The 12,148-nt window shown below is 29.3% G+C and overlaps 1 protein-coding gene across 1 annotated transcript; it reads right to left on the reverse strand.

The window, feature by feature from the left end:
- Positions 1-948: 948 nt before the first annotated feature.
- Positions 949-3,773, reverse strand: LOC126736677 (uncharacterized). Its single transcript, XM_050441165.1, has 7 exons — positions 3,592-3,773; positions 3,292-3,535; positions 2,951-3,239; positions 2,440-2,539; positions 2,162-2,263; positions 1,125-1,280; positions 949-1,066 (listed from the first exon to the last, which is right to left on the reverse strand). Exons 1-7 carry the CDS (start codon positions 3,658-3,660, stop codon positions 1,004-1,006), a joined length of 1,023 nt encoding a protein of 340 aa, XP_050297122.1. The 5' UTR covers positions 3,661-3,773; the 3' UTR covers positions 949-1,003.
- Between the last annotated feature and the right edge of the window lie 8,375 nt (positions 3,774-12,148).

Here is a 12,148-nt window from a genome sequence, read left to right on the forward strand (position 1 = left end):
TTAATACGTTACTTTCATTTTAACGTTCCTATGTTTTCTTAATTGCTTGTAAATATTATTTACTAAAATTAGAAAAAACCTACTAATATCACAATGAATTTTTAATTAGCAGCAATTTATTATTTTTGTTTGTAGATTATTGCTAATTAATTAAAAATTTTACAAAATATAAAATGATCAAGGATTTAAAAAAGTAGGTAGTTCAGTTGAAATAAAGCAAATATTTAAAAAAGTAAATAGTGATATTTATTTTTTTATTTGTTTTTTTTAATTGTCTCTAAAATTTTCAATGTCTAATTAAAAATTTTCAAGCAATTTTTAATAAAAGGAAGAAATTTTTTGTTTTGTTTTGTTCATAGCTTATGGCCAATTAATTATATAAAAAAATTAAATGATAAAAACAAATGCAGTATTAATAATTAAGGTCTTAAACAAAAATGAGTAACTCAGATAAAATTAAAAAGAAATTCAAAAAAAATAATTAGTGTTTTTAATTTTGATTTTTTTTCTTTTTAAATTTTAATTTAATTTTAAATTTAACTAAAACTAGAAAAAAATTGAATTGTTTATTATTTTTCCATTTTTTATTATTTTTCTAGCTTTGCTTCCAATATTTCTAAACATTTTTCCTGACAATAAAGCAAATTATTTATTTATTATTTAATTCTGACCATGATTTTTTTTGTTAATCTTTAACTTTTAGGTTAGAAAATAAACGAAAAGGCAAATAGAAACTTGAATTGAAACAACATTTAATACTACAAATAAAATTATATCAAATAATCATTTTATCTGAATTAAATTTGAAAAATATTAATATTTAATAATAACACGTAAAAAGGACTTTAGGAATAAATAAAATATTTCAACATATTTTAGATTTTAATTATTAATATTTAATAAGAAGTCATTTTTCAAGTTCAGTTCAAAAAAAAATTAAATGCTTAATTTGTATAGTCATCAGGGTGTTCAAATAATCGATAATATTAGTGCCCATGTGTTACTAAATCCCCTCAGGTGACATGGTCTTTAGAATGGTGAGTATATTAAAACACTTGTGCATCACCTAAAATTAATTTAAAAAAAATTAAATTTTTCCATTAATATCGCAAAAAAAACCTTACCACAATAAGAAGCGAATAATTGACATCAAGCAACCCACCGGCAGATATGTATTGGGGCCTTGAAAGATTGCTTAAGTAAATCAGCATCAGTTTTCTGTTACTATTGTTAAATGTGTACCAAGGGGTCTTGAGAAGGGCATTTCTGTTTAAATCGGTCTAAAAATTACGTGGTAATTTCATAGACTTTCACATATATTAATACTTTATATTATAATTGAAAAAATAATTAAAGTATCATAATCTTTAATGATTTTTTCCACACTCGCAACTTACTACATTTCTTGCTTTAGTCATAGGAAAACTTACAATTTTTACAGGCTACGTACGATCATTATCTCAATGGAAAGTTGAACTATTTAATATTGTTTGTGGACTTAAGTAGTTTATGATATTTTTTTTTCTATCGTTAGGTATTTTATGTGTAAGATTTATTGAAATATTTTTATATTTATTACTGTATAAATTATATATTTATTTGTGGTAAATTAACTAAAATTAATATATAATATAGTTGTATTTATAACTACAAATGTATAAAGAGCAAAGGAGATATTGTAGATCTTGTTTTAATTTTTGAGTTTGTTAATTTATAAGTATGTAATTTTTATACCATTATACAAAAAAAATACAAAATGATTGTTAGAGCCTCACAAGCATGAAAAATTAGAGTAATGTAATAATAATTGCTTGAAATACGTTAAAGACCTATTAAAATAATATCAGTGTCTCGAAAACATAGAAAACTATGTGGAATAAAATACGAATGCCTCTAGAAATTCTTCAAAAATAAAGAGAAATTTAAATATCGATATTTTTTTTTGTAGCGATGAATTAAAGAAAAACTATGTATAGCAGAATATTAAAAAATTGAGAACGCAAGAACAAAGTTCAATAGCTTGGTAGGCAATCATAAGTTTGGAATTTCCGGTTATACCCGAAATATATGTTAATGCCGTTAATTTAAAAGTTATAAAATTTAATATATTAATAAATTTCTAATATTGTTCTTAATCGCCTATTCAATACCACTCACTTACCTGCTCAAAATATATTTCAGAATAATGAGCATAACAGACTGCCATTAAGTTTGCTCCTAGTACGTAACACCTCGTAGATAAGGGATCATAGCCTCCATTCATCTAAAATGAAAACAACTTTTAATTTAAATTGTTTAATTAGGCATTATTTTCCATCATTATTTATTTTTAAGAAATTTATACATTTTTTGTGTAATACCATTTAAGTTGAAATATTAGGACATAGTATGTTCCTAACATAATCTGTGCTAACTGGAAATATAACTTAATGTACTTACAAAAAGGTTAACATAATACAGCATACTTAAAATAATAATTGCGTTTCCTACGTGCATAATCATAACCCACTTGAAGTAATCTATAAGCGAAGTCGAAAATCTGAAAGAAGACGTTCGTTATTTAAAATTAAGTTATGCATTGGTAAAATTTAATTATAATTTTTTTTTTACCTAAATAATTATTATAAGCATAAAACCCTCTTGAATAATTAAATTAGGAAAATCATGCATTCATAATGATTTTTTTTTTAAGAAAAAAAATATATCAATTCAAAAAAAGCATTCATCATATACACTTGAGCTATGCATTTTTGAAATTTAGCTATAAAAAAATGTTTAGCCCTATAACTTCTTGCAGTTAATTAACTGAATTAGAAAAGTCGCAAATGTGAAAGAAAACTTTCATTAATAAAATTCATAACAAATAAGCAGTATTTTCAATAAACAAACAAACAAACAGTATTTAGAATATATTTACAATACAATAGAATTTACGGATTTCTAACTTTACCGTTTCAACTTTATATCCAACTTAATACATTCTTTCAACTCTCTTTTAACTCTCTCCTGATACTTTCTATCGTCGATAAGTACCAACGGTGAAATATCCTCATTATCATTATTAATACAATCAATTCTCCTTCTTAACAAGATATTCTGAATAGCATAGAGGGTGCACATGTGCATTAAATGCATCCCGTATATGGCCAGATAATACGCTTTTGCAAATACTAATCCGTAATTCATGAATATGACCGCGTAAATCAATGATTGGGGTCCATCTTTTAACAGTTTAAGGGCTACAATAAATAATACAGTTTTCTTATAGTACGAGGTACTCCTTGGTCATACCTGCTATAGCTGGCCAAATACTTCTATCGAAATCCAATCCTCGTAGAGGCAAGTAGGCAATGCTGATTATAGAAGCCATTAGAGCATAAAAGATAACACTACATGAACCTTTAATAAACAGATACTTGATTTCCTTAAGGCCTTGCTGGTCAGCTACTTTTAAGGGCCACAGGTTCATGTAAACACGGTATATTTGTTTATAGTGATACCGCTGGAATACCACTGGGCATACAGAACAAAGCACCTAAAAGGCACTTTTTATTAAATTGATATGTAATAAGTTTTGTCAATTGTACTTACGTGAAAAGAGGTAAAAAACATCGGGCCGAAGGTGAAGAATTGTGAAACCGTTGGCTTTTGGGTAACCATGTACAGTTGGCATCCGATTTCGATGCAACAGAATATGATGAGAACGAGTGAGATGCCGAAGTACAGACAATTTTTTGTGGCATTTTTCACGGTCTTGTCTACGAACCAAAATATGTCTCCTAAAGGAAAATAAATTGTCAAATAAGTGTCATTATTCCAAGTGGAATCTCTTTCTCCATTTTCACAAGGGGAGATCTCTCTGTAGAAATCGTGAGAAAAAAGATTTTTCACCATTTTTTCATTTGTGAAATCTATTTCAATAGAAGTAGAATACCAAGATTATAGATCCAGGCATTTGTCTTATCAGTTCATCACCACTCCCAATAAAAGACAAGTTTGATCAAAGTTCGCAAGCTCTTGTAATTTTTTTTTTCATCTGGAAGACAAGAGACTTACAAGTTTTTCTTCTTCATTTGTGGCCTCCATTTCATAGAAATGAAGTAATCAAGCATCCAGGATGCCTCTTTTTTAGCTAACCCCGTACAAAAAAGGAAAAACTTCTTCAAATTCCTTAAACTCTTCTGAGGTAAAAGAGAAACATGAGAATAGCACTTGTTATTCTTATTTATTTGTGGCTTCCACTTCTATAGAAATGAAATGTCAAACAGGATTTATCCTTTTCAACTAACTCCGCTCAAAAAGGAAAAACTTCTTCCAATTCCTCAAACACTTCTCAGTCAAATTCTTCTCAGGTAAACTTAACAGGACAGAAATAATAAAACCACCCGGAAATCTGAGAGGTGGGACTTTCAAGCTATTACTCTTCATTTGTGGCATCCCTTTCTATAGAAATAAAATGATCAAACATCCAGGATTTCTCCTTTTCAGCTGACTTCGTTTAAAAAAAAAAACTTCTTCCAATTCTTCAACTCCTGTGAAATTCTTCTTAGGTAAAACCTGACATGGATGATGAAACCTGAGATGTGAGGCTTGCAAGTGCATCTTTCTCCTTTTAATACTTGTACTATAGTCAAAATTTATTTTATCTTTTTTTTTTTTTAATTTAAGGACAGATGTAGTCTCATAATCAAATTAAGAGAGAGTAAATGTGAACTTAAAATATATTTCATCCCTCTTGAATCCATTTTCACTTTTTTAAAGAAAAAAGCATTATCTAAATGAAACCAAAGAAAAAAGTAATAAAGTGAGAAACAATGTCGAGGTTAAATAAGAAAATTGAAAAACTATAAAAAATCTTAAATAATATTTAAATAAACTGGGAGCAATGCTCGTAAAAAAACGCTTCTAACAATTTTGAATATATAAGATATAAGCATCCTAAATGAGAGTATTTTAGGAATTATTTAAATTCATTTGCATAATTACTTTAGCCAAGTCAAAGGCATATATTTAAACTCATAGAAAAATATGTTTAAGTGCTTCTAAGTAGTGCTGAGAATAATAATTTTACAATGAAGAAAATTGTTAATATAAAACAAAAGGTCTAATAATGAAAAAAGAATAATTTAAATTTGATCTATTTTATAGAGTCAAAATATTTATAAATTGAATATTTCTTGAATAAATCTACCTTTTTTTAGTCCCTCTTGAAAAAGCTCCTCTATAATATTCTTAACGTAAGTAACAAACATTATCACTCAAACCATCACACTTCGTGAATCTTGTTCAATTATTACAAAATGTTCTAATTTACTAACAATTTATATACCAGTAATTTCCGTGCAAGTCCCTCCTTTAACCCTTTATTAACCCAACAAACCCCAACTTAAATAATTCAAAGCGTCTAAAGAGCATATCATTTTCTGATTTTGTGTCCTGATAGTTTAAATTGCTTATAGCCAATGGTGATATGGTTTAATTAAAGAATAAGGGCTCTTAAAACATGAATAAATTACAGAATAATAACTTAATATCAGAGAGTGCAAAAGGGAAATTGGTTAAGTAGATATCGCTGTGTTTAGTTTAATTGGTGACCTTTTGTCTTATGATGGTGTCCACCCTATACTTTTATTATAGGAAGAAAAGATTGCAGATTATATTATCCTTATAATATTAAGATGAGAGTACGTGAGATGTAAGAGATATTATAGAAACCATATAAGGATTTACAAGAACACTAGTGGCGTAAAGAGCTCATTAATTCTTTTTGAAACCACACAACGTAACATACATTTTAATCCAAATAATTATCGATAACTGTATGAGTATTATGTCATGCATAACTTAAATGGACATGACGCTTAAGTTTTTATTTAGTAATTAAATAACTAAATTGTAGTTTTGAACTTTTTCAACCCCTTTTCGCTAAGTTTCGATTAAAGTTTAAATTGACTTTCGCGTCTATCGCGCCTAACCAGACCATTCGCGTGATTTTCGGAAATTAGTTCGAAACGACTTTCCATTATCACCCTCGACTAATTTTATCCAATTTTAGATTTTGGGTCACTTTTAATAAAATATGTTACCGCATAAGTGGGATTAACCAACTGTCATCTGTGATCAACGCCATAACTGTCAGTTGTCATTATAATATATAGAGCCCTCTATGAGGATTAATGTCATGTATTACGTATAGTCTGAGTGGAGTTTGTCTATCATTTGTCGTTATAACATTGTTGTCAATATCAAAAATTACTATCAGTTATGTCATAGACATAATGTAAAATGGCATCTGTCTTATATTATGATGTGTCAAGTATCATTTATTATGCTATTAGTGTAATTTTTCATTGTTAGTTGTTATATCAGAATGTAATCTGTCATCAGGCTTAATGTAAATTAAGATGTCATTACTTTTTCCAAAAAACATACTATTAGGATGCTGACATATTATAGGAATGTACGTAGGATACCAACAACCATACATCTGGATCCGTCTTATAGAAAATTAAAAAAAGAAGTAAAATCCCAAATTGAAACTGAAACTATATCTTCGATCATGATGGTTAATCAAACATTCGAAATGACAGGAGTATTTACTACATGATTTACACAAGTAAAAGAAATTTATTTTTTTACTGCCAAAAGCCAAGAAATAATGGAGTATATATTGCTTCTGAGGGAGATCTTCTAACTGATAAAGCGCTTAATATTCAGTGAATATGAGTAAAATAAATTGTAAAATTCCTTAAATTAAAATATGTGCCAAATACAGTTTTGAAAGAAATATAATGTGACAATAGTGAATCGCTGAAAATGCCTGAAAAAATAGATAGGGCAGTACAGTGGCTTGCATCACTGGATACTTTCAAAGAGATTCTGGATGGTTTTGCTAATCATTCCCAATCTTGTTACTGTGATCAGGATACAGAGGAAAGTCCTGCACCCATTTGTGAACCATTCCTTACACGTTTAGCTTTTTATGTGTTCACAGTGCAAGAAATCATTAAAAACTTAGCTGGACTGCAATAATGGCCTGGGAATAGATGGAGTTTCTGCTATTTCCTTAAAGAAATATTCACAGGCACTAGCTGGTCCTTTTTGTAAAATATTCCAAGGTCCTTTAGTAAGGAGACTTTTCCTAGAGGTGTAAGTGGAATCAGTGATTTTTTTCTGTAACTTCTGAACTATCTTGAAATTTCTCTGATCTCTATTATTTTTAAGGTTGTTCTATTGAGAGTTACTGATAAATCTTTTAAAATCTGTAGCAGTTATATTGCGGAACGCAGTATTCTAAAGGCGCTTGTGGTTCTAAGACATTTAACAGAGTGCCTTATAAACGTTTGGTTCAAAAGCTAAAGCGTATTGGAGATGTGGGAAAATACTATCAAAGCAATAAAATGTCTCTACAACAGTGCTAATACGTAGCATCTTAGAGAATAATTATTCTATTACAGGGCCTCCTTTTTACAATTGCTATATTGATCTTTTAGAAAATGTGCAACACAAGTAAAGCACTAAAGCAGTGAAGAAAAAAGCTATGGTGCTTTATCTCTTTAAATTGTTGAATGATTATTAAGCTTCTACTAAATTGCTACTTTACACTTGCTTTAAATCTGTGACCATACATAATAAAACTTATATAAAGAAAAAATATTGTTGAACAACATCATTGGCGACTTTTACTCTCACAGTTGTTAGAGACATTTTTGAAAAATATTTTAAGTAAAAAAATGAAATATAGGAATAAGCAGAATATAAGAATTATAGAATTCTATAGAATTTGCTAAAATTACTTAAATGTCCTTTACAATTTTTTTAATAATATGATGTAATTTATTAATTCTCAATTAAAAAAAAAATTATCCTAATTAACAAAATTACAATCAAATAGCTACTTTAATTTCTAAAAAAATCTCACTTAAAAATTTACTTCATCCACTAAATAATTAGAACATGTTTGCCGATCAACAACACCTACTTCTACACAATATATATTTTTACAAATCAGTTATGTGATTACAGAATAAGTATTCATGACAATCTGTTTTAATCGAGTGGAGGACCCGTAGGTTGTGACATTTAGTAGTTTTCTCAAGTTGGGCCCGTCTTAGAATTCGAATTTCCCGCGCTTAATTGAACTCAAATTTAGCGCCTGATTTGACCACGCTTTCTTTCAAATTTGATTGGTTAAATGAGTTGCCAATAGAGTTATGGCTTACAAATGTCAAAATTAGTTCGAATTATTGCACCTTCAGTAGAGGGCTAACATTTCTTCTCGATAATAAGGCAACCCGCATTCCTCTATATTTGTGTGTTTGTGGGTAAAACCATGGGTATGAAGGTTGTATAGTCTATTTAAAATGAATTCGAACAGCAAAAAAACCAAATCACAATGAATAAGCGGCATCTTCTTTATAAAGCATAGGCGTGCAAAAAATAGAGAGCTATTATTTCTTAAAATATTTTAAAAATCCATTAATTGGTTATATTTATTAAAATTTTAAAATCACTCTATTTTAGGATAGTTATTGCCTGTAATGTTACGCATGTTTTATTATTTAGCTAATATTTTATATACTTTTTTTAGTAGTTTTGTTATAACATATTGAACTTAAATTTGAATAGGTACACTGTATAGATAAAAACTAGTTCAGTAAATGTAAGCGATGTAAGGATAATGTAATTCAAATGATTTATACGAGGATAACACTCCGAACACAACTCTTCCACATGTATGTTTTATTAATTTCTTCTACAACTGCCCTTATAGTTTCTAATACGAAAGTATCGTTAGTTGGAGATTTAAATTTAAATTAGCCCAAATCATCTCTATGGGATTAAAAATACAGTAGTACGGCGGCAGACCTAATACGGTGTGGCCATTTGTCTCGCAGAGTTTATCGATAACGTATTATTTTTTAAAATGTTCATTTTTTATGGATTCTAATAAAATTTTCTTTGTGGCTTTTTGTGGAATGCTCATATTGTTGCTTTCCATAAATTTAAGAATTTCATCCTTTTTTGTGGAATTATTTGGGATTTTTCAATGTAAACGCGAATGGTACGATGCGTTGTCCATCATAATCACCGAGTTTTCAGGCAAATTGGGAATCAGTTGCTCAGCAAACCATTTTTCAAATAGATTGGCTGCCATGTCCTCATGGTAATCAGCCGACGAATCCTTTATATTTTTGGCCGACAACAACAACGCATTGGGGATGAAGCCGTTATCACCACCTGCGTGTAAAATTATAACACGTTTACCGCGAGAACTTGGTCCACTTAGTGAGCACTTTTTAGTGTCGTCCACCCAACCATACTTAACGACATCATGAGTATCATACCAAGTTTCATCTAGGTAAACTAGGTTCCTGTGTAATTGACGGTATTCCTTTATTTTTTATAAATATTCCTGTCGCCATGTTACAATTCGAGGAGATTTCATAATAGCCATCCTTTTATCTAACTTTTTATATTTAAATCCACATTCTCTAGTACACAACGTAATGTAGCAAGACTTTTATATTTGTAGTCGGGATAATCCGTTAGTAGGTTTCTTTGAATGTCTTCTAATGATGGAACTTTGTTTTCACTATAAAATTGATAAATAGATCGACGAATAACATTTTTGTCGCTATCATCAATTTTTCTCAGTTTTTTATCACATTTTTTTCGTTTTACAGAATGATCAATGACATTTCCTGCCTTTATCACACCGTAAACGGTGATACGAGCCAGCTTAGTAAGCTCACAAATTCTTGTTAAAATTTGATTTTGTGATTTTTGTGCCTTAAAAGGCATTTCACTTTTCAAGCAATTAAAAATATTTAATATTAGCCGCTCTGATTGAACATGTAGGTCTTTATTTAAAAATTCGTTATATTCCGGCCTTTCAGCTTGGTTATCTGACACATCAAAGGGTCTCCACAATGCCATCTTGGTCGTATAATTTACGAAAATTAACGACAAAAAAACGTATTTAGCAACAAAAACAACAACACAGCAACAACACAGCAACAACAGCAAAAACAGAACAAAAAACAGCTTATAAAATGAGCTGCCAAAAACTACAAAATAAAGCGATAAAGAAACGACAATAAGGGAGCACACTTTTAGGTACCTGCCAAACAGATATTTAAATATAAAATAATAGAAATTAGAAATAAAATATCATCCCCAGCCGCCCGCACATGTAAAACCACGGCCCGTCCAACAATCAAACCCTCGAGCTCGACTTCGCAGTCTTTTTCCTCGTCTGTTACACGATATTGCGCTCTCATCGGCGTATCTCTGTCTGCCAGAAAATTGATCGTTGAACGGTCCGGAGTCTGGTGATTCCGTGGCCAGACAGCCTAAAGTATACCAGGACGGCTCGCATATATTTTGTTTATTTTTTTTTAGTACCTTGTTGTGGATTCTTGACCGTTCCCCAATTTTAGCGCCGTTCGAATTCATTTTAAATAGACTATATATGATGGGGCGGAATAGTCCGCCACCCAAGATAATCGACGAATCCTTATTTTTTGACGTACGTCAAAAATTACTGTTTTTTTCTTACCCAACTGTCTTTTTTATGTTCCTTTTGGGTGGAAATATGGAAAACAGGCCAAGCCTGATGATCTTGTTCTAATTTATACTTTGTAAATAATTTTATAGCTTTTTGTAGTTTTTTTGTGATTTTCCGGTAACATGAGGTAATGAATTATTGCAATTATTACAAGTGCGAAAACATCCAGTCATTGCTGAGCAACACAGAGCAGAGGACAGGTACATTTTTCAACATAAGTAAATGTTTTGTAATAATGTTGAGGTGCATTTTGATGTATTATCATTTTCCAAGGTATAATTATAGATTCAACCTTACTTTGGACATATCTAAGTAACAGTTCTCAATTCTTACAATTCAATTCTAATTCTTAAACCTCCATATTTCACCAATCAAAGTTTCCGATATTTCCCTTTCCTTGTCTTCATCTAGGTTAATATATTTGTGCAAATATCCTTTATGCACATTAGTAATTGCCCAGACAGTCACAGAAATCCTAGATATTTTAAATTTCAATCAAATACATCCTTCTCAATACTTTTCTGGTTCCAATTTGAACAACCCTGATAATCCCGTAATACTTACATGGGACTTTGTAACACATAAAATTGAAATTCTAAGTGAGCATAATTACTCAAAGGCCCCTAATACAAAAAAAGTCCTATTTGCAACCCAGTCCCAAAGTGTGTCTTAAGATGTAATCGTCAAAAATTATGGTTGCACAGTTCTAATTCACTAAACATCTCACTTGACAGACTTTGACACTGTGAATCTGGATAGTATTTTAATATTCTTCAACTCTGATTTCTCCAGTTTGAAAACTAACACAGGCCATAGTGACAAAAACTCTTGATCTTTTTTATTATGTTTTATGTTCCATACTTACCGGAGACAATCCCACTGGCATGTGACATCTTTACCCTATTGTGACTAACCAAAACCACCATGTAGGTATTTGGCAATAACGCACACTTTTAAAGTTGCATTTATAAATAATTATAATTTTTTGTTAGAATTAATTTGATTGATTTCTGTTAAAAAAAAAATATTTTAAAAATAAAAAAACATATTATGGTATTTTTATCATTGTGTACATTGTCATATTATGTCAGGTATTAAGTAAAGTTTTTTATTAGAATTTATAGTTTGTTTTCTCTATATTATTTGATATTACGTTATTGATTTTATTTGCTTACATTAAAAAAAAACAAATAAAAAAAGCGTGCATATTGACTTGTACATATGTATTTGGGTTATATCTAGTCATTTATAATTAATTTATTAACCATGAGGAGATAGATTTAATTTAGGTACAATTTCTGTTTTTGTTATAATAATTTTTAATTTGTTTTCCATAATATGTTGATATATATTATTTTGTTATGATTATATATATGGTTAAAAAATATATATGTTTAATTTTTTTATTTAGGTGTCTATATAATACCATGCTTACAGTTTACAGTATTTAATTTAAAATGTATTCTAACTATTTTTATGCGTTTTAAAGCCCTTTGTTAAATTTATTTTAATTCATATAAAAATAAAATATTTAAAAAACAAATCTTGAAAAAACAAAAATAATCTTGTTTTTTTAAT

Source organism: Anthonomus grandis, chromosome 5 (assembly GCF_022605725.1).
Source record: "Anthonomus grandis grandis chromosome 5, icAntGran1.3, whole genome shotgun sequence".
NCBI lineage: Eukaryota > Metazoa > Arthropoda > Insecta > Coleoptera > Curculionidae > Anthonomus > Anthonomus grandis.